This window comes from Sceloporus undulatus, chromosome 1 (assembly GCF_019175285.1).
Source record: "Sceloporus undulatus isolate JIND9_A2432 ecotype Alabama chromosome 1, SceUnd_v1.1, whole genome shotgun sequence".
Taxonomy (NCBI): Eukaryota; Metazoa; Chordata; class Lepidosauria; order Squamata; family Phrynosomatidae; genus Sceloporus; species Sceloporus undulatus.
In genome coordinates this window covers 171,452,438-171,476,443 of record NC_056522.1, presented here as the reverse complement: position 1 = coordinate 171,476,443, position 24,006 = coordinate 171,452,438, and the positions used below count along the sequence as shown (strand labels likewise).

The 24,006-nt window shown below is 45.6% G+C and overlaps 1 protein-coding gene across 1 annotated transcript in view; it reads right to left on the bottom strand.

The window, feature by feature from the left end:
* Positions 1 to 16,666, bottom strand: part of PTCHD4 (patched domain containing 4) — a 116,441-nt gene extending 99,775 nt beyond the window's left edge. Inside the window, exon 1 of the mRNA XM_042446756.1 lies at positions 15,887 to 16,666. Within this exon, the coding sequence (XP_042302690.1) occupies positions 15,887 to 16,522 (636 nt within the window). The 5' untranslated portion in view covers positions 16,523 to 16,666. The remainder of the gene's footprint in view (positions 1 to 15,886) is intronic.
* Positions 16,667 to 24,006: the final 7,340 nt, after the last annotated feature.

The following is a 24,006-nucleotide window of genomic DNA, read 5'->3' as shown; positions in this document are numbered from 1 at the left end:
CTGAGGAGACAGCCCTATTGCTCTGTTCAGTATACGTTCCCAGAGGTTTAAAGAATTAAGGGGATATGAAGAGAACATTCTCTTTAGGGAGCTTTTAAAAAAAACACAAATGGACATATTCTGCTATAACTTGATTTATGATTGTGTAAGAATAGAGAATCTACTGCTGCCCATCTCGTCAATCTTTTTAGTTTCAAAGGAATGGAAATAAGCCATAAATTCAAAGAACAGAATTGACTTGAACTCTAGTAGGATACCCACCAGATCCATTGCAGAGATGAACTACTATGTCTTTTTATAAAAAATGAAGTATTTGCTGCATGACTTTGAAGGTAAACTATACAAAGCACAATCTAGAAATAGCTTTCGTCTTCCTACAAATTCTGTTTTATTATTTTCATTTACACACTAAATGAACAGAATAAGTGCCACAAATGCAAAGAAAGAATGACTCTCCAGGGACAAAACAGTTGAAGTGTCTTTCCTGCCATTGCCATCCACCATAGTGTGAGTCCCCTTTACAAAATAAATAACAAGAATGCCTGAGGAGGAGCAGGGCTTTAGTTTCCATGTGAATAGAGATGGGGGTATTGATCCTTTGCTTTCTATTGTGGTGCCCTAATTCTCTTATCTTCCTCAGACCAATGTTTCCATACAAGCCAATGGAAACCTAGCAGGGGAAGCACTCCCAAATGGTGACACAGAGGACAGCAAAGGGCTGAAACTCTCCTCTTCTCCATCAGGGTATATCCATCCATATCTTCTCTCTGCTGCTGCTTCTTAAAAGGCAATGGATGGATATTATTCTCAAATGCCTCTTAGTTTATGCATGAAGTCTCCAAAAGGCTGCAGAATTTTCCAAGTCATCTAACCATGCTTGCAAAACCATGAATACCTGATTGTATTCATTCAGTCCAGCAACCTGCCAGGTTTGGGTTTTTTCTTCTGTTTTAAGCAAGAGGCAAGAACAGAAAGTCAGGTTTAGCAAGAACAAATCACAAGTTGTGAACGCTTTCCTCACAGTAAAAACATCAGCCCTCTCATTCTTAATTGATATGGCTAGAAGCAGCCTTAATGTCTGTAGATGTAAGCTGCTACCATACTATGTTTCTAAATCATCAATTCAATTCTGAGCTTTTCTCTTATGATTTCACCTGTTATTTGATGTCACTTACTGAGGGATCGTACTGCAACATCCAAGTGATCATTTCCATACCAGAAGAGGAAAACAGTGCTCAATCTGGGGAAAATGGAGCAGATGATACAGTAGGAGAATCGCAGGACAGAATATGTCAAGAGGTAATACAGGAATACTTGGCTACTCTGAGTGAATTCAAATCTCCAGGGCCAGATGAACTTTATTCAAGGGTACTAAATGAACTGGCAGAAGCAATCTCAGAACCGCTGTCAATAATCTCTGAGAAATCCTGGAAAACAAGAGACATCCCAGCAGGAGGACAAATGATGTTCCCTTCTTCAAGAGGAAGCAGGGAAAGGACCCAAACAATTACCACCCATTCAGAATGACATCAATACAAGGAACTATTGGAGAGAAGATAATTAAACAGACAATCTGTAAGCACTTAGAAAGGAAAGTCATGATCACTAAAAGTCAAAATTGGTTTCTTAAAACAAGTCATGCTAGACTAATCTTAGCTTCTTCTTTTTTATATATAGAGTAGCTTGGCAGATGAAGAGAATGCTATGGATGTAGCATGTCTTAATTTCAGTAAGGCCTTTGACAAGGTCCACCATGATATTCTTGCAAACAAGCTAGCAAAATATGGACTGGACAATGCTACTATTTGATGGCTTTGTAATTGGTTGACCGGCCAAACCCAGAGCCTGCTTCCTAGTGGCTCCTCCTCATCCTGAAGTGACTAACACAGTGTCACAGGATTCTGTCTTGGGCCGAATGCTATTCAATATCTTTATCAATGACTTGGATGATGGAATAGGAGACATATTTATAAAATGTGCATATTACATTAAATTAGGAGGGGTACCTAATACCCCTGAGGACAGGATCAGAATTCAGTTGACCTTAACAATTTCAACAGGGAGAAATGCAAGTTACTATACTTAGGCAGAACAACTGAAATGCATAGATATAGGATGGGTAACAGCAAGTTTGACAACAGTACATGCAAAAGGGATCTAGGAGTCTTAGCCGACAACAAGTTGAACATGTCAACAATGTGATGTAGCAGCTAAAAAAATATGATCCTAGGCTGCATCATTTGGAGTGTAGTGTCTAGAGATTGAGGGAAGTAATAGTACCACTCTATTCTGCATTGGTCAGACTTCATATGGAATATGGTGCCCAGTTCTGGGCAGCACAAGTCAAGAAGGATATTGCAAACTGGAGCATGTCCAAAGGAGGGCGATCAAAATGGTGAAAGGTCTGGAAGCCATGCCCAATGTGGAATAGCTTAGGGAACAGGATATGTTTACTCTAGGGAAGAGAAGATTAAGAGGTGACATGATAGCCATGCTTAAATATTTTAAGGGACATCATGTTGTGGACGGGCTGCCTTGTTTTCTACTGCTCCAGAGACTAGGACATGGAGCAATGGATTCAAATTGCATGAAAAGCAATTCTACCTAAACATTAACAAGAACCTTCTGAGGGTAAAAACCGTTTGGCCATGGAATATGCTGCCTTGGAGTGTCGTGGCGTCTCCTTTTTTGGAGGTCTTTAAACAGAGGCTAGATGGTCATCTGTCAGGGGTGCTTTGACTGTGTATTCCTGCATGGCAGGGGGTTGGCTGGATGGTCCTTGTGGTCTCTTCCAACTCTATGATTCTATGAAAATTCTAACTTCTTTGTTCTTTCCAAATTGCATAATGTAGCTTCCAAACTTTCATGCAAAGTATCAGTGGATGATAATATATACTGTAAATACTTTGGAACATGCATAAGAAAGCAAGGCAACATGAGAAAGTGCATAGAAAAGTATGAGAAAGGGCTGCATTCTCAAACAGCCAGTAAAAGCTAACCCATTTAATAGTTGACAGATCAATAGTCTTCAGACAATGAGACGGAAATACCAGGGACAGCTGTAAAGAATGGAAATTATTAGCAGCCACTTGATTTCTGACAACTGAAGATATAACTTAAAATATGCCAGACAAGCTGAAGTCTGAAATAGTATACATTTCGCACTCACCCACACAATTCTATGGAGTAAAATGTGTGTGCATAAAATGTCACCTGTACCTACATATGAAATTAGTAAAAGCCAGACCAACAGATGGTCATAGATCCAAAACACACTGCTGAAATAACTCAGTTTGAGACTGCTTTAACTGTCCTGGCTGAATGCAAGTGAATCTTGGGAACTGTAGTTTATTGTGCCATCAGAGCTCTCTGCTAGCGAAGGCTAAATGTCTCACAAAGCTACAGTTACCAGAATTCCCAGCACTGAACCAGGGCAGTTAAAGTGGTCTCAAACTAGATTATTTATGCAGTGTTTTGGACCATAAATGATGGAATCGGAGTTTATATCCCTGATTAAAACATTTCTGTGATTTTTCAAATTCTCCAGTTTTACTGAGTTGCAGGGACATTCCTCATGAGTACTCTTGGCATTCAGCATGCCACCATTTCTGAGCAATGCCCTGGTTCAAGCTAATTCAGCTGGCCCACTTTTTGGGACAAGGACTAAGCTGGCAGTGAAGGTGAGAGAGCTAGCCTCTCCATTATGAAGCCATCCATTATGAAGCCAAGCCCTCCCTCCAGTCCATCTGCCTTGGTCCAGCCCTCGGAGGTAGAGAGTAACTGCTGGATCTCATCCCCTCATCCCACCACTCCCTTCTCCTTTTGTGTCATGTCTTTTTAGATTATAAGCCCGAGGGCAGGGAACCGTCTAATTAAAAAGATTGTATGTACAGCGCTGTGTAAATTTACAGCGCTTCATAAATGAAGGTTAACGTAGGGTGCTGGTTGGGGGAGACAAGCCTAGCCATTTATTACAGTCGGCCCTTCTTATACACAGATTTTTTTTATACATGGATTCAAGAATCCACAGTTTGAAAATGTTCAAAAAAAGTATAAATTTCAAATATTGAACCTTGATTTTCCATTTTTATAAGGGACACCATTTTGCTATGTCATTATATTTAATGGGACTTGAGCATCCACAGATTTAGTTATCCACGGGGGATCTTGGAACCAAACCACAGCGTATAACAAGGGTCCACTGTACCTGGTTCTCTGAGGTCTCCTTCCTCCTGAAAACAGAACTGTAGGAGCTCCACCTCATGAGTCCCAATGTTTCTGACCCTCAGCTGAGGAGACAAAGTGAATAGATCAGCCAGCCAGTATTTACTAAATAAGGGAGAAGTCATGGCATTTCATCCTAGGCCTGTGTAAGAGCACCTTTAGAAGACCAAAACATTTCATACCTAACAGCTACGCATACAAGATGTTACAAGAAATTGTGTGGTCCATGTGCGAGGTTCTCTAATTAGGATTAACATGCTTTTTGACAGCTCTATAATTGATTGCTTTCTTAATTCATTCATCACTTTCTTTTAATTACAGTCAATTTCCGTTGATGCAATATGCAGCAGTTAACCAGGTCATGGTATCAGGAGCACACTGTCACAATACTGAAGGGCCTAATCTTGTGGCCAGGTGCTTCCTGGGCCCAATTCAAGTTATTGTTTTCAAAGCCTTAAATGGCACAGGGCTTGGCTCTCTAAGGGACCACCTGCCTGTTTTATTATGAATACATCTAAATATTAAGGCCTTCAGGAGAGATCCTTTTGAGAGCACCATTGCCAGTGGAGAGGCACTTGACCAGCACCTGAATGAGGGCCTTCTGTTCCAAGATTGTTCCATTTAGTCCCCTCACCCAATGCCCTTAGGAAGGGTGTGAAGTCATGTAACTACAAACTGGCCTTTTCAGCTGGTTTGGTGTTTACTGATCACCACCACAACTAAACTGCTGCCTAAATACCCTCAAGCCACCAGATCTCACCTGATCTTGGAAGCTAAGCAGGGTCAGATCTGGTTAGTACCTGGATGGGAGACCACCAATGAACACCAGGTGCTGCAGGTTGTACTTCAAAGGAAGAAACTTGCAAAACCACCTCTTGCCCTCCATAATGTAACAGGTGATATAACAGGTGAAATTCCTTGCCTAAGAAAATCCTATGAAATTCATGGGGTCACCATAAGCCAATGGGAAACTTGTGTGCACACTCACAATTAAACTACAGAAAAAACAGACTCCCTTAAGAAATTATTAATTTAAAGCATACTAAGGCAGACTAAAATGGAACTGTTATGATAGCATTAACTGAAATTAAGCCAGCACTATCCAATACATGTCTACACTGAAGGAAATCCCATTAGATTCACTAGGCCTTGCTCCCAGATAAGTGGGCAAAGGATTAACACACAGAACTTTAAAACAATGAAACACAGCATTTAAATTACATACAAAATACAAGTGTCTGAAAAACATTTTTTTAAAAACCAGCTGATTGTTCGTTATGCGGTTAAGTCTGTTGGAGCGTATCAATCAATGAACTTTTTTTAAAGGAAAAACTCTTTTTACTCTATTTAAAGGAAAGAAAGGAAACTTCTTATCTTAAACTTCTTAAGTAGCATAAACTTGCATAAAAGATCGTGGTAATGACAAAACAGGATGTCAAATGATATGAAAGGGCCTGAACAGACAGGCCAAAATAAAGCTGCTTTGGGTCACTTTGAAGGTATGCTGTTTAAATGACACACAAGAAGCTGCACCAAAGCTGTGCTCCAGTCCTTAGGACTGGAGCATGGCTTTGGTGTGGCTTCTGGCCTCTTAGGATGCATGCAGCATTTAAATTGCATACTTCCAAAGTGACCCGAAGCAGCTTTATTTTGGCCTGTCTGTTCAGGCCCAAAGATTGGCTTCTTCTCCCCAGTCAGCAAGATATGGTGAGACAGTCTTTTCCCCAATATTTCAGGTTCTGGATTGGCAATGTGCTTGTATTCATATTGCTAAGGCAAATATGGAAAAGGGATGCCATATTCACATGCATTCTGATTGTCCATTCTTCAAAACCTTAATCCCATCTAATTTTGTAAGATGCACATTATTCATAGCTAAATTCAGGTGAAGACACCATGAAACCACAAGCTCAAGAAATACGGTGTGATTTGTCTTTTATTTATTTATTGCACTTATATCCCGTCTTTCTCCCAAAAGGAGATGGTTGGTAAGAGTCTGTCACATGACACCATACAAACAATACACAGTTATCCCTCACTAACATCTGAGTGAGACATCACAAATTAATCACTCACACATAGCTTGAACATCTTACTCCACATCACTTCAGACTCAATAGTAGTAGTTCATACATTGAGCTGAACTATTGTGAGTTGTATTCTTAAGTGAAAAGCAGGTGACACATATGGACCTGTGAATCAGCTCTCACTGAAAGAGACTTTCTTCTCTCCCTCCACTTGGTTACGAACCCACTTTCATCTTCTTGCTCCCAGTTTAGTATCTTAATGGCATGCTAAGCACAGGCAAGCAGACCTCTACTGCTGCTTCACTAAGTGCATTTAAAATGCGGTAACTTTATTTCATCTTGATTAAATTACTCTATGTAACACACTCTATGTCAGTGGTTCTCAACCTGTAGGTTGCGACTCCTTTGGGGGTTGAACAACCCATTCACAGGGGTTGTGACCATCAGAAAACACATATTTCTGTGTTTTAGGAACCGAGACACTGCTCCTTTTATGGTTGGGGGCCACCACAACATGAAGAACTGTATTAAAGGGTCACGGCATTAAGAAAGATGAGAACCATTGCTCTATGTGGATCTGCCTTTGCTAACTGTTCAAAACTTCAACAGGTCCAAAATGCTGAGGCTAGATAGTAACCAGGGCTGGTTACATGCAAATATAAATGCTGTCACCAGGGCTGGTTACGTATAACTCCCTGGTTGAAACAGCTTCACTTGCTACCAATCTGTTACCAGACACAATTCAAAGTCTATAAAGCCCTATACAGATTAGGTCTAGATCAAAGGTGACCAACTGTAGGAGGCCAGGGGGCTGCAGCCCACAACCCACACAGCCCCCTCACCACCAAAATATTACCCCCATTTATCCCCCAATACCTTCTAGGGCAGTGGTTCCCAACCTGTGGGTCGGCACCCCTTTGGGGGTCGAACGACCCTTTCACAGGGGTCGCCTAAGACCATTGGAAAACACATATTTGCATGTAGCGATGAAAAACAATTGTATTAGATGCTGGAAGAATCTAGAGGAGAACTTACATCATGACCTAGAGAGACAACAGCGTGTGGGGTTTATTCAGATAACTACTGGAAGATCGGAAGGTTGGCAGTTCAAGGCCCGAGTGCTGCAATATGAGATGAGCTCCTGTCACTAGTCCCAGCTTCTGCCAACCTAACAGTGCAAAAGCATGCAAATGCAAGTTGATAAATAGGTAACACTTCGGTGGAAAGGTAACAGCATTCAGTACAGTCATGCTGGCCACATGGCCACCAGAGTCATCTACGGACAATGCTGACTCTTTGTCTTAGTAACAGAGATGAGCACTGCTCCCTACAGTTGGTTACAACTAAACATTCATGTATGCTTGGCTTTAAAGCTATGTATGAATATTTTAACTCCTGGCTGTAAAAGGTTTCACCCAGTCCTTGGCCCCAATTAATACCTTAGTGTCTGTGTTTTGAACTTACCGTATATACTCATGTATAAGTCGACCTCATGTATAAGTCAAGGGCAGTTTTTGGATCCCAAATCATGGATTTTGATATGACCCGTGGATAAGTCGAGGGGCAAACACTGGAGGATACAAAAGATCTAAGGGGGGGTGGACCTCTCCCAAGCATCAGTCTCAGCATGGAAAACGGGAAACAAATCTCAGAGTGCACATGCGTGCGCGCACACGCGCACACACACTCTTCCCCTTTCCAAAAGCATCTCCAAGGCACATGGCTTGTGAAAAGGAGGACAGACCCCACTGTCTCTCTGCTTTTCACCCCCAAGACTCCCAAGGCTCATAGCTTGCAGAAATGGAGGACAGGCTTCTCTCTCTCTCTGCTATTCACCCCTAAGACTCCTAAGCTCATAGCTAGCAGAAATGGAGGGCAGGCTTTTCTCTCTCTCTGCTATTCACCCCTAGGACTCCTAGCTAGCAGAAATGGAAGACAAACCTTTCTCTCTCTCTCTGCTATTTACCCCTAAGACTCCTAAGCTCATAGCTAGCAGAAATGGAGGACAAACCTTTCTCTCTCTCTCTACCTTTCACCCCCAGGGCTTTCAGGCAAAACTGGGAACAAGCCTGGGCATACTTTCTTTGTGTTCTGTCTCTCAAGCAGCAGCTAGTTAGGTCTGGCTTGGCAGGAAGGCTGAGAGCCTGGGAAACAGACACACACACACACACACACACAGGGGGGGAGGAGGCAATGAGAGCCGGTGCCAGGCTTCAAACAGGGAGCTGTTACAAGGCTACAGAGAAAGGTGGGCACTTCTTCTTTCACAAAATCTATTAGCATTAACTCATAGACCCTTCCATAAGTCTACCCAGGATTTTGGAGTTCATTTTGGGGCACACATTTTTTGACTTATAGTTGAGTATATACGGTAATTTTCTGGGCACTCTTCAATGCTGGACCCTTAAGTTGGACCCTCAATAGTAGTACATCCTAAATGTTATTGGAGCACAGATTTATCCCTATATAGGAGATGTCATAGCTGGAGCATCTCAGTAGATGAAAGGTTCAGCATTCATAAAGGCTCCTTGAGCATCTAGTGATAAACCTGAATCCAGAAGCATTACCACAATGTTATCCTGACCCCTTAATGGGAGTTTTGGGGGTGTTAAACCAAGTGATTTGGGTTGCTTTTTTTGCATAAAATGTTTTAATGAAAAATTGCATCCTGTTTATTATATTTATACTGTGAAACATCATTTTATGTATTAGAAAGTGTGATCAACCATGTTTTAATGCTTTCTAACATTAACAATCCAAAGTTATTAGGCTTTGATATTACTTACAACTTTCAATAAAACTTTGGAAATTATATTGACAAGTCCGTAGCCTACGTATTGGTGTATTGGGTCCAAAACAAACAGGCCAAAAGCGCTACCTTCGGGTCAATCTGGGAGAGTGGCATACAGATAATGCATGCCCCTGGATCAGGACGAAGCTGTGGCCATGGCTGCCTAAGGTGGCCCATACTCAGCTGCAAAAGGAGCGAAAAAAGCGCGCCTTGCTAGTGGTCCGTGGCAGACCATGGTGGCCAGCAGACTCTGTAACGCAACATCTGGTTGCCACAGTCCTGCGCTGAACAGAGAGCAACCAGCAGTGGAGGGGCCAGAAGCTGCTCCAAACTGCCAGTCTACTTGACCCCTAGGAGTACACCAATATAGGACAAAATCTGAACATTAAATAGAAAATTACTGTTCAATTAGGGCTACTAGTTTAAACAATAATTGTTCTTTTAAATGTGCTCTTTTAAAGCAAATTATTTTTGTTGAACCTACGTTAATTGAAGGCTTTGTTTCTGAATGACATATCTTATATTAAAGAGATTTAAAAGAAGGAACTGACACTGGCTACTAGTCTAACAATGAACAACTGCCAGTAAACTCTTAAAGTTAAAATGTTTAAATTTAAACACTCATTGTTGTTCCAGTAAGAGAGCTAGAAAGTAGAAATAATAGCCAGACTTTAATATGTGTGTGTCTCTGTGTCTGTGTGAATTATCAGTTTTAAAAACAAGGAGTGATTTTTTTAAAAGTCATTCACTTTAAACCATCCCGGTTTAAACCAGCCAACCCTGGGATAAGGCCCAGCTTATTGTCACCTAGCCCTCTACTGATTCAATTTCAGTGCTTCCTCTGCTTCACAAAGAACTAAGAAATGGTATATATTGGTGACAACTCATCTCATATCCTTGGATAATCACTCTTTATGCATATGTTGAGGATCATGGGGACATGATTAAATTCTATGAAATCTCATAAAATATGTTTGACAGTGTTGAGTAACAGTCTCCAGTATGACCTTCTGATATCATCTCTGAAAGGTAGGAGAGAAACCATCAATCACAACACCACATTTCCCCATCTCTGCTATTCAGGAGGATATCATGGCTCAGAGTTTCAGGAGAAATCACATGTTTAAATTTACCTCTACCCTCTTTCTGAAAACAGATAATCTATCAGGGAGACCCAAATCCAGCCTGAAAGTGGTCTATGTAGCCTCATGAAGTAATGCCTAGAGCAGTCTAGCTACCACTTTGAAACTGGATGATGGTTGTTATAGTCCTTTATGTCTAGGGAAAGCTTCTTTAGCTTCACAACCACCTCTTTACAGGTATTCAGGTCCAACACCACTTATTAGGACCATTCCCTCCTTGGAAACATGTGATTCTAAGGCGGATAGTCAACCACAATAAAGACTGAATAGGCATGAATCTCCACAACTCTTCAGGCTGCAACAATGGGAAAGTTATCATGCAACACTGAATCTACTCAGGGTGTATAGAGACATCTAATTTGTGATAGATGTGAATGATTTTAGCCTCAAGTGTCTTGCAAACATGTTACAAGGTACTTCAAGAAGTGCTTACACATCCCCTATGAACCAAGTTGAAGTAAATTCTGGACATCCTGGAAAAGCTCTGCTGATGCAACACAGGCTGAAGTAATGATGCTCCATCATTATTACTGCTGCCACATAGTCAGCATGAGAATGTGCTGTTGTCTCCGCATGGGTGCATTGTCCTCAAGTTTTTTACTATGTTGCAGTCATCTCCCTATCTCTTTCATTGCCCCCTGCTCCCTGGTGAAACAAATACATTGCCAAGCAGGCAGCAGTGCACAGCAGGAAGAGGTGTTTGTGAACTATTGTGACAACGGCTTGAGTTATTCCATAGGGAAACCTAGCTTTCATCTGAATGGCTAGCTGGAAATTCTTGAAGGCCCTCTGGAATCTATTAGATTCCATCAATCTCTGAGACTAGAGCATTTTGATAGTCCAAACACCCTCTGTGGAGAATAGAAGTAGCCTTGAGCTTTTGCCAGGACATGGTGGCACAACAGAAATACAAAATAAACCAGAAATACACACACACACACACACACACACACACCCCTAGACCACTGCCTATTTAACCACTGAAGTATATAACCCTACCACATATGTGGCTGATGCAATATTGAGAGAGTCACATTGCTATATAAATCTGGAAATTACACAGATTGTTAAAAACATTAAAAAGCCAGTTTATTCTGTATTTCTGATCAAGAGGGAAGATTCAATAAGGACAAAGAAACAGCTTTAATAGTTTCCCAATAATTTCAAAGGTAGACTTTTTTTTAACCAACAAAGTCATCTCTTCTAGTTTGAAAGATATTCTAGACTCCTAAGGTTTAGAACTGAAGGAGAAAAGGCCTATTTTATGTGTTGTATTTCTCCTACACTAAAGAAATAATTTCTAAGAAAGGAAATGCATGAATTTTGTGTTAGCTGAATTTTTCCAACTTCAGTTAAGGACATTTATGCACATTTCCCCATATGGGAATCATGTCCCATATAGGGCACTGTCGTTATTGTGTGCCTTCAAGTCATTTCCGACTTGGCAGCCCTAAGGTTCATGGGGTTTTCCGGACTTGAGAGTATGTGACTTGCCCAAGGTCACCCAATGGGTTTCCATTGCTGAGCAGGGCTTTGAACCCTGGTCTCCAGAGTCACAGTCAAACCCTGAAACCACTACACTACACTGGCTCTCAGGCACTACTGTAAAAGGGAAAGTGAATCTAGGAAATATGAAGAAAGAAGCATGTGAAGCAAAATCCAGCAAAAGTTAGTAGTGGTGAAGCCCTAGTGAAGTTGGTGGCATAAGACATGCGGCACAATCCTTTGCATGATGAAATAGAATTAAGTGTCACTGTGTTTAATGGAGCTTACTTGCCTTTAAGGACTGCAGACTTGATTGTGATTAACGTGCCCCGTTTAGCTCAATGGGATTTAAACATGACTAACTTATTGTGGAACATGTTTAATGGCTTCCAGATAGGTCTTTGACCTCCAGCTGGTGGGGTCAGCACTCAGAAGAGGTGGAACATCACTACTGCCAATGGCCTAGATCCAACTGCTTATTCCACTCAGAGTAGAGCCTTTAAATCAATGCAATCTATGTGTTCACCTACCCAGTCCCCTTTGATTCACCAGGTCATTCAGACTTTTTGTTTGTTTGTTAGCAGGATGGTGCAAATAACACATTTACATGTTCCAGGTTTGCTATTCACACTATGGAACCACATCTCTGTGCATCTCTGTGAGCACTTGTGCCAGCACGCAAATAAACATGGAGTCAATGATGTAATGTATTCAAAATGTGTTCAAGGAATGCAGAGTTTAAATCCAGGTCTATTCACATAAGCTATTCACACTGCTGGCGATGCAATTTTTTTAAAACTCAGCAAGAAATTGGTATTGATTATCTCAGATTAAGTCAGTTGCCAACTCCCCCCCACCCCACCCCCAAAAAACCTTAACATTCTGCATGCATGTAAACAGCAGAGGTTCAACCCGGATTCATCCTGGGTTGTTTTCACTGTCTGAATAACCCCCCAGGTCTGTTACAGCTGGGACTAGCCATTGGATTTGAGTGAAGAAAATGGCTTCCTAAAAGTGGCATTGGGTTAATGGGTGGTCTAGTTCTGAGAAGACTGAAGTCTACTGCTGTAGAGAACAACATCAGTCTAGGTAAGGCTCCAGTTCCTCTGCTACTGATGCCAATACTAAGGTTTGTAATGAAAGCAAAGGTTGTTCCCCTTGTTGCATACAACAGCTATTTACTTACCTGAGAGCCAGTGCACTGTAGTGATTTGAGTGTTAAACTTGGACACTGAGAGACCAGAGTTTGAATCCCCACTCAGGCATCAAAACCCACTGAATGACCTTGGGCAAGTCACACACTCTCAGCCTCAGAGGGAGGCAAAGGCAAACCCCTCTTAGCAAATCTTGCCAAGAAAACGTTGAGATAAGTTTGCTTTAGGGTCACCATAGTCACAAATGAGCATGACAACAAACCTACTGTTCTTTCTTTCTTTTTGCCAACCCATTAACCCATCAAACCCCCACAAAGCCCTCAACCCCTCCCCAATAATTTATAAGCCAACCCCACCACCACCATTAAATGCTTCCCAGAGAGGTGTTTGGCTTCAAGACACCTTCACCCAGCTTGCAAAAATCACCAGGAACTGATGCCCAAAATCAACAGAAGCGTGATCCAGAAGCAGAGGTCCAGTGCTACTGAGGAGCACTGTTTGCCAATGTTTCCCTTTAAAATGGCCCTCCTCGCTGCAGTCCCCCCTCCCGAAAATCCTGCCATTTGTGCAAAATTGTCTTTCAGCAATAGAACGAACAAATCTTACACAGGGGAATTGAGGACTTGCAGAGTTTTATAATTAAAATATAATAATAATAATAATAATAATAATATGATTTATGGGTTTAATAATGTCTGGGTGTGTGGAATATAAAATTAAACGTGGGTTATTATGAAAGAATAAACTTGTTTCGTTATTGGCTGTCATGGTGAGAGAACTTCACTGTGACTGGGCTTCTTTTTGTGGGATTGGAGATTTGTGTGATGGGATGGCAGTTGCCCTTTGAAGGGAGGGAGCAGCTAGGCTGCTTGGAAGCTGGGACTTGAAGGAAGAAATGGGAAGTCCTTATCTAATCTGGTTTGTTTGACTTTGTGAGAATGGCTTGAATGAAATCAGTTCCAACATGATTAGAATGGACAGTTTTTGAGGTGGTCAGTTGTAAGGCAGTGTTACATTGGGTCAGTTAAGGCTGACAGCAGAAAGTGCCTCCTCAGGTGGTACTAGTGACTGACTAGTAAGACCTACCAGTGACCAACTACTTCTGCAAGAAGAGAAGTATTTCTACCAATGTCAGCTTGCCTCAGTTTCTCATTCTATCCTATTCTCACATCAGCTTGTGACTCTTTTTCATCTTCATTTTTGCACACTATCATATACAATTTTTGAGCACATATGTATTTCCCCAAGGCACTTTTTCCTCATGTAATGCTTTGCATCGACGTCTTGGTAGTCTCCCTCACTAACATATACCCATTTGGGAAGTGCATTTTTGTTATAATATACATTTTATGAGGACTTTCTCCTGAGAGAGCTGCATCACAGAATTACCAACACTATGGCGGGTTACACACCGCCATTTAGTACGTATTCTATATGTACTAGGGTTAGGAAGTGGTGGTGCTTCCGCACCCCCCTAACCCTAGTACGTATAGAATACGTACAAGATGGCAGTGCCCTGTTCATACGGGCGCCGCCATCTTTACGTATCAGACGCTGTGCGTCTGGACATCACGTGGCGTCTATGACGTCGCGAGTCCGCCCCAGGCGCCTCGCGACGTCATAGAGGCGCCGCAAGAAGAAGCTACAAAATAGAGCTTCTTTTTTGCTCTGTGCTGGAGCTGGGTGGTGTGGCTGCTGCGGCTCCCTCACGGAGCAAATGGCGCCGGCGGGAGACCGCCTCAAAGCAGCAGTCTATAACCCGCCTATGTTCTAGCTGAGATGAGGAACTTCCTGACAGTAAGGTCTGTTTGACAGTAGAACACACTCCCTCAGAAAGTGGTGGAGTCTCCCTCTTTGGAAGTCTTTAAACAGAGGCTGGACAGCCATCTGTTGGGGCTGCTTTGATTGAGAGTTCCTGCATGGCATGAGATTGGACTGGAATGGCCCTTGATTCAGGAAGTCTGTCTCAAAGTCAGTGTTGCCCATTTCTGGCAATTCCCTGGAATCTGGAGAATTTAATTAGTTTCTTTCTGGGGATTTTGACTGAATATTCTGGTAACTATTGGGGATTTGGGATTTTGGTAAAAAACATCCAGGGGAATATCTTTGAGGCTTGTTGGCAACATTGCCCAAAGTGGCAAAGGAATGAAATTGAGACACACCATCTTTGTTCAATTGGTGTCCTTAAATTAAACCTTCCAGGGGAGGAGGAGGAGGAGGGATGCTGCTGAAGGAAGGCAAGCAACAGCCGCCTTTTCTGGCTCTGCGCTTGCCTCAGGATGATGTGAAGGTCCGAAGCGGTCAGGCAGAGGGAAACTTCCAGCCTCCCGCCTTCCGCCGCCTCCTCTCCTCTGCTCAGGGATGGCCCTGACGCGGCAGCCCAGGCAGCCTCCAGGAGGCAGAGGAGCCGATGAGGGGCCAGATTCCTCGAATGCCTGCAGGGCTGCTGCCACAGCGCAGCAGCGGAGGGAGGGAAGGGAGGGAAGCCCATGGCCAGGAGGGGTCTTCTGCTGTAAAGGGCCCTGGGCCAGGTCTCCTGGTCGGCGCTGGTTTGGCGGAGGCTCTGCAAGCCCCCCAGCTCCAGCCCTCCCTTGCAGCCCCAGCCACTCGCCTGCTGCCAGGATCCTTGCCTGGCTAGGCTTGAGACTGTATGTATGTAACACACTGTTTTGAGATCTTGTAACCTGCCTTGACTCCCGGCCCGTGAAAAGGCGGACTAGAAATAAATCATCATCATTATTATTACTGTGCTGGCCAAATGGCTGTAATAAAGTTGTGGTTGTTGTTGTTATAGATGGTAAGCCTGAGGGTAGGGAACCGTCTAATTAAAAATAATAATAGCTGTAAGCTGCTCTGAGATCCTTTAGGGCCGAAGGCTATAAATATAAATACCTTCAATCAATCAATTAATCAATCAGGTCTTGCCACCGGGTGTTCCCTGCCTTCCCGTGCACTGTCTTGTTAATATACCTGCCAAGCAAGCCCCCCCAACCCTTCCCCGGAGTAGTAGTAGTAGTGGCGGTGGCGGCGGTGTCTGGAGCAGTGCCGGGGCGGGAGGCGTACCTTGAGCCGGGTGTTGGGGTAGCTGAGGGGCAGCCCCCGGGCCGCGCTCTTGTTGGAGGCCAGGGCCGCCTGCTGCTGCAGCCGGAGCTCCTCCAGCACCGCCACCACGTCCTCCAGCGCGCACGCCTCCGCCGCCTCCGCCTCCGGCCCCCGCCGCCGCTGCTGCTGCTGCTCCTGCTCCCGCAAGACGCACAGATGGGAGAAGGTGTAGTTGTAGCCCCGGTGAGGCACCTGCATCTCCATCACGGCGCGGTGGATCCGCAGCAGGCGCTCGGCCTGGAGCAGGACGTTGGCGCCGGGCTTCCTGGCCAGCAGCAGGGCCCTCCCGAAGCGCCCCGGCGGGTGCAGGGCCGAGTAGAGCTGCGCCTTGGAGCGCTCCAGCGGGAAGAGGCTGCCGGCCAGGCGCCGCTCGATCTTGGCCAGGCTGTGGCTGGGGGCCACCAGCGCCTCCAGCTCCTCCGCTGCCGCTGCCGCCGCCGCCCCCGGGGCCCCGCGGAAGCCCCGCAGCACGCTCGAGCCCAGCGCCAGCGTCAGCACCGCCGGCACCGTCAGGAAGAAGACCGGGTGCCGGCTCACGAACAAGCCCAGGCGCCGGCACCAGGCGCGCAGGGCCCCGTGCAGCGCCTGCCGCAGCATCCTCCTCCGCCTCCTATGCCCATGCCAGCAGCAGCAGCGCCTACGCCCCCAGCGCCCCACTCGGCACCGGCACCAGGGCCATCGCGGCAGCCGCCCAGCCAGCCAGCCAGCCAGCCAGCCTAGTCCCCGGTTCTGACTGCAGCAAGTTGCAGCAGCACCACCGACGCCCAGCCCCGGCCAGCGCCGCTTCTCCCGAGCCAAGGAGGGAGGGAGGGAGGGAGGAGGGCCAAGCAGCAGCAGCAGGAGGAGGAGGAGGGAGGGAGGGGAGGGGGTTCCCTCTGGGCTTTCCTCTGCCTGCCCCCCGTCCCCTCCCCTCGCCCTGCAGGACTAGCGCCGCCACAGGTTCATTTCAGCCCAGCAGGGATGCCCAAAGCCCCCCTCCCCCCATTTGGAGCATCACTAGCACTGGGGCCAGAGGTCCTCCTCCTCCTCCTTTGCCAGGACCTGTCCTCCATTTCTGTCCAGGAGGAATCCCCAAAGGTCTTCCATATGGACCATCACTCTGGGTGACCAGAGATCTTCCTCCTTTGCCAGGACCTGTCCTCCTCGTTTCTGTCCAGGAGGAATCCCCAAAGGTCCCCCCCCCCTTTTTTGGAGTAAGACTAAGGAGCACATTGAATTCAGGGTGGCCAGAAGTTCTCCTCCTCCTCCTTTGCCAGGACACATCCTCCATTTCTGTCCAGGAAGAATGCCCAAAGACCCTTGGGGATTCCTCCTGGACAAAAATGGAGGACAGATCTCGCTCAGCATGGGGGACCTTTTAGAATTCCTCCCAGGCAGGAGGCTGAAATGGTGGACAGGTCCTGGCAATGGACCTGTCCTCCATTTCAGCCTCCTGAAAGGAGTATGACCAAGAAGGACGCTGAGGACAGGGGGACCAGAGGTCCTCCCCCTCCTCCTCTGCCAGGACCTGTCCTCTGTTTCCAGGAGGCATCCCACCATGTCCTCCACTTGGAGCAGGACTAAGGAGCCCACTGAGTACAGGGGGACCAGAGGCTCTCCTCCTCCTTTTCCAGGATATGTCCTTCATGTCAGCCTCCTGTCCTGGAGGAATCCCAAGAGGTCTCCCATTTGGAGCATCACATGCAGGGAGGCCAGTGGTCCCCCTCCTTTGCCAGGACCTGTCCTCCATCTTTGACCAGGAGGAATCTCTAAAGGTTCTCCCATTTTGAGCAGGACTAAGGAGCACACTGAATTCAGGGTGGCCAGAGGTCTCCTTTTCTAAGACACGTCCTCCATTTCTGTCCAGGAAGAATCCCCAAAGGAGCATGAAGCACTCTGAGGACAGGGTGGCCACAAGTCCTCCTTCTTTGCCAGGAGTTGTCCTCTGTTTCCAGCCTCCTACCCAGGAGGAACCCCAAGAGGTCCTCCATTTGGAGCAGGACTGAGAATTACATTGATAAAAAGACTGTGTTTTAGGTGGTGCTTGGTCCTATCCTCCATTTTGTCTGGAAGGTCCTTCTTGGCGGTGAGGACTGGGAGCCCTGGAGGAGGGGGCTGTGTCTCTCGCCTCCAGCCCTGCCTCCCTCCCTGCGCCCCTCCAAGCCAGAGGGCCCGGGCCTGGCTGCCTGGCTGGGAAGACCCCCGGCAAGGACGCCTCCCTGCCTGCCTCCCCGCCACTCCTCCAGCCAGGCCTGCCTTCTCCTCCTCCTTCTCCTCCTGCTCCACAGAAACGTTATTGCCTGGCTCTTTATCCCTCCTCATTCTCCTCCTCTCCTCGCAACCAATCCAACGTGCTCCTCCTTGGAAAGAGCGGGAACTACCCTGCTAACTAAGCCAGGGCCAGCTTCACCTCCACACCTGACCACCATTTGGGGCCCTACATTTCAGAGTTAATTCAGGTTGACACCACTTTAACTGCCACATGGCTCCATGCCATGGAATTCTGGAACTTATCCTGTGTTGTGGCACCAGAGCTTTGCTCTACTCTCAGTAGGGTCCTCTCAGAGCTTTGCTCTGGTGCCACACCAAAGGACTGTTCCCAGAATGCCATAGCATGGCGCCATGGCAGTGAAGGTGGCGTCAAAACAGATTATTTCTCCTATGTGGATCAGTGGCATCACTTGGGAGGGGTGTGTGTGTGTGTGTGTGCTGCACCGGTTGCCACCCTCAGAATGGCTGACACCTCTGCTCCCAAAACATCTGCCCTTGGGCTGTGGCATTCATTAAAACCCTGAAGGGAGGATGTGAGTGGAGTGAGGCTCAGTGGGGGGACAAAGGAGAGGTCCTGGGGTTAGTTGGGGTTTTTTAAATTAAAATTTCAAATTTCAAAAAAATCTTCTTTTCACCAGATTTTCATTTGAAGCCCATGAGACTATGGTTCAAAACACCCTGCAGAAATAATCCAGGCTGAGGTTGCTTTATCTGCCCTGCCTCAGTGCTAGGGAATCCTGGGAAGTGTAGTTTTGTGAGACCTTGAATCTTCTTCTCTGTCAGAGAGCTCTGCAGCTACAATAAACTACAGTTCCCAGGATTCCCTAGCATTGAGCCAGGGCAGTTAAAGCCGTCTCAAACTGGATTATTTCTGCAGGGTGTTTTGGATCTCTGCCTACATAAATACATTTAGGTTGTGCGTATGATATTGTAATTTAAAAGTATAAGTTTACTTGTGCTAATTATTATTATTATTAACCTTTATTTATAAAGTGTTGTCAATTTAGTTGTTTATATTGTCACTGTTGCCATTAGGTTCTGTGACATATGGGGATTATGATGTGAGAGTTACATTAGTAACATTTGTACTTTTTGTGAGTACAAAAAACGACACGTTTTTCATGGGGGGGGGGGAGCTACTGTTTTCATACAGCCCTCTAGAAATCAGGAGGTTTTGTGTGTGGTAAACATGTTCTTTGGTCCAACCTCTCCCCCCCCCCTTATTACTACAGCCCTTAAAGACCAGGCTAACGGCGACCTCCCAGAGGACATTTTCTGCAACCGCTCCCAATTTATGGAATGGCCTGCCGGACAAGATCCGTCACATTAACAATCTAGAGAGCTTTTTAAAAGCCATTAAGACGGATCTCTTCCGGCAAGCCTTCCTGGAATAAAATACTTAGCCACGGACAAGACTTCCCATCTAGTGACTCTGCCCATGATGATTTTTGTTTGTTTCGATTAGTTGGTTTTTAATCTTATACTGTTTAATCTTGTTTAAAGGGGGGAATACTGTGTATATATAGTTGTATTTTAACTTGCTGTACGCCGCTTTGATTGCTTGGCAAAAAGCGGGATAGAAATAAAAATTTTATTATTTTTATTTATTGTTTTCTCTTTTGTGCAAAAGAAGTGGGGATTGCACAAAAAATATGGTATTTGCTTATGAAAATCATGTGTGTTTTCCATGAAAGAAAAAAATGTTCTGTTTGCAGATTTTCAGACAAAAATACTGGTTGTAGATACTCAAATGTTTTTGTCTGTAATTAGTTTTTAAACCAAAATTCATTATTTCACAAGAGAGAGAGAGAGAGATGCAGGTTTATGCAATGTGTTTTTGCAGTAAAAAAAACTAGCTTTTCCCCCCACAAAATAATGTTTGTCACACACACAAAGACTGCTTCCAGATAGGCACATGACTTTTTGTAGAAGCTTGCTGCATTTTTCTGCAAAAAGACAGTTTTGCACACAAAAACGTAGAACCAATGTGTTGTGCAAAAATGTGTTTTTGTGCTAAAACCCTGTGAGTATCTTTTTGCAGAATTTTCTGAAACACTTTGGGATATGGCGATATAGTATCCGTGGATAAAAAATACATGGATAAGGAGGATTGACTGTACCAGGTAAAAATGGTGCAAAATGCTTGCCATTGTGTTATTTTTCTTATCCGGATTTCCCAGAGTGCCAAGAAAACAATTTCCCCCCAGCTAGGTAATGAATAACAGCGGACACTATTTACAAGCCCTACCATAGAATAAACCTTTGTTCTTGTGCCCAAGGAACATTATCCTTACACCTTATTTGCCTTCTGGAGAGAGTGTAAAATGCATCCCTTCCATTTGGCCTGTGGTTTCATTTGTGTTCATTTGTGTTCTGGTGCTGTGGGTTTTTTCCTATTTATTAATTTCACTTATGATTAACTGTAATGAAGGCGTGACTGGTTGTTTTCTTAACTGTTTTGATTTTGGTCTATTTTTCAATGTAGGTTGCTATGAGAGCTTGAAAGGGTATCCAATAATATATATATATATATATATATATATATATATATATATATATATATATATATATATTCTCTCATACATAATACTCACAAAACTGACAAACTTGGCAAAAGTATATATGATAAATGTCAAAAGGCTGACATTTAGCAGCACAGTTTTATATACTTTAATGAAAATGTCAGAAATCTCTGTCGTGCCTGCAGGGTGGGGTGGGTGGCTTGATATTTACTATACATACCCTGCAGGCTATGGCATTTACTGATAAATATCATAAAGCTCCACATTTTCAAATCTGCAGATATAACAATATGTCAGTGGAACAGAGTGAACATTGGAAGGAAGAGGAAGAGGAAGAGGGGCGGCAACAACAACACAGGAATTTGCCTTGTACTGACTCCTTAGTCTGGTCTAACCCAGCATCGTCCACTCTGGCTGGCACTTGTGGTTCTCCAGGGCTTCAGGGAGATATTAACTTTGCTTGGGGATCCCTGGTATTTCCCATTCTAATGCTGGCTGGGCTTTACCCTTCCAAAATGAGATGAGATTAGGTGTGTCCAAGATGTTGTCCCCCTCTGCCTCAGGACCTAAGAGCCCCATCAGACTACTGCTCTATCTAATCCAGCATTGTGTTTCCCACAGGGGTCAAACAGGAGTTTCCAGGAAGGATCCAAGAGGAACTTGACAGTCAGAGGTATACCCAGCCCTATGCCAACAGTTATCTGATATTCAAGGGTCATTCCCACTACCATTTAAAGTGAATCGCAAATCAGGTTATACGACTTTCATTCCCATTGGGAATTGAATTCGATCCTTATCCAGTTGAATTCTGTTATGATAAAGTGGGGCAAAAGGAAAAAAAACAACGGAGTTTTCTGATAGCACATTTTGGGTGGTTCTTTTTGGAAGAATCGATTCTAACCCATGTCCAATAAGTGGGAACACCAGATCAGAATCGATTCATTCTGTTGGGAGGGACAAATGTCAGAGGGATGCTGCCTTTTTGGTTTTTTTGCTTTTTTAAAAAAACAACAAAACTAATTAAAAATGATAGATTGGTCAAGCAACCAATGCTTGACCAATCTACAAATTTTTCGATTAGTTTAATTTTTTCCCAAAAAAATATGTCCCCTGTCTTCCTCCTCCCGGGTCCCCTGACCTTGCCGCTGTGCTTGCCGGCCTTGGCTCTCTTCCCTCGCCATTCCTGCCAGCCTTCGCTTTCCCCCACTGGCCTTGGCTCTATCCCCACTGGCCTCCTTGCTGTCCCTGCTGGCCTTGGCTTTCCCCCCACCGGCGGCCTCCTCGCTATCCCCGACAGCCTTGGCTCTGCCCCCACTGACCTCCCTGCTATCCCTGCTGGCCTTGGCTTTCTCCCCCTCAGCTTGTGCTCCATCACCAGCTTCCTCCATCCCCAGCTTGAAGCAGCGCAAACCAAATGGGGACAAATAAAACCCCGATTCAACTGGCATAAAAAAAATCTGATTTTATAGTGAGAACGAGGGATCTTTTGAAATCAGGTACAAACACGGAGCAGAGCCAAATCACAACCCACATTATGTTGCCAGGGGGAATGACCTCAATGCCTTTGAGCACAAATGTGCCAGTTAGCCATTGTGGCTCCGAACTGATAAAAGCTCCATAAATGTGTCTAGTGCCTTTCAAAGCCATCTACATAGCTGCCTGTCACCTTTTTTTGTAGCAAGTGAATTTTACAAATGAATTACTGAAGAAATACTTTCTCTTACTTTACAGCAGGGGTCAGCAACCCCTGGCCCGCGGGCCGGATCTGGCCTGGCGTGGTGGTAGGACCGGCCCCAGCCCGGTCCTGCTGCCAATTGCCGCCGACACCAGGCGGTACCGCGACGGTGGCAGCGGGGAGGGCACCGAGGAGGGCGGGCCGCAGACGGCCTCCATGGCCGAGGAGGCAGAGGAGGAACGTGCAAAGGCAGGCGCGGCAGCGGCAGTGTGCACAGTGTGGCAGCGCCGCCCGCCGGCAGCTTCCTATAGCCCTGCGCATGCCTGCAGGGCCACGCGCAGGGCTAAATAGGAGGAGTTTCTCCTCCTGGGGCAAGGGACCTCCTCGTCCTTCCTTCCCTTCCCGCGGCTGCCAGACAGCCACAGGGAGGGAAGGAAGGGAGCGTGGGTCCTCCTCCAACAGGGTTCCGGCGGCTGTTCGGCCGAAGGGAAGAGCCATAGGGAAGGGCCTGGGACGGGTGCCCAAGTCCTTCCCTCCGGCCTCCCTCCCCTTGGTGCCTGTTCGACCAAAGGAAGGGACTGAGGAGGAGAGGGCGGGCACACGCCTCATCCTCCCCGCGGGGCTTCGGCAGCCCTGAGGTGTCCTTCGGAGGACACCTCAGGCCTGGCAAAGCCCCGAGAAAAGAAGCATGGGCCGCCGGCCTACTCCTCCTCCTCCTCCCTGCGGGGCTTCGGCAGACCTGAAGTGTCCTTCGGAGGACACCTCAAGCCTGGCGAAGCCCCGAGGAAAGCCTGTTGCTTCTGCCCCCCACGGGCCCTTACTAGTCCCCAGCTGTCCTCTGAGAGGCAGCTGGGGGCCAAGGAAGGGCAGGAGGAGCAGGCGCACACCTGTCACCCCCTCTCTCCATCTACCCCCCACTTCTAGCTGTCTCTCAGACAGCTTGAGGTCAGGAAAGGGAGCAGAGAAAGCCCCGCCCCCGGAGGGTGGAAGCTCTGCCCCTGGCATGCGGCTCCTCCCCTGGAGGGTGGAAGCTCCCCCCAGCTTCGGCCCCCCAGTTGTCTGAGGGACAGCAACCTGGCCCCCAGCTCAAAAAGGTTGCCTACCCCTGTTCTACAGCCATTAGTTTCATTGAGAGACTCTGCAGCGTGCCAAATGTGGCCACATTATGAATGTGGCATTACTGTAAAGGTGTCACTATAATGACAGTCTTACTCTCAGATCCATTCAGCTGCCTTGAGAATGATATAAATCTAGCAAATAAAACAAATACATTAAAACAATACTCAAGACAGAATGTGTCTGTTTTACTTCCACTACATACTAAAATATGTATTCACTGTAATCCCAAAATAACTCTGAAGTGGCAGCACAGCCACTTCAGCCTCCGTCTCCTCATGTTTAAGTGTGAAATTCAGCCTTGATTTGCCCCACCATATGATAAAAATGTATAGTGCATCTGCCATTTTTATTGCCCATTCATCCAGTTTGGGGAGCTCTTTTTGGAATACGTAAGCGTGCTATCTGCAAACTAGCTTACAACACTGCTCACCTGAATGCCAAATAGTTTATGAATATTTTATTCTATATTGATGTCATTTAATTTATAGACCCAATATGGAGCCTTGATGAACCTC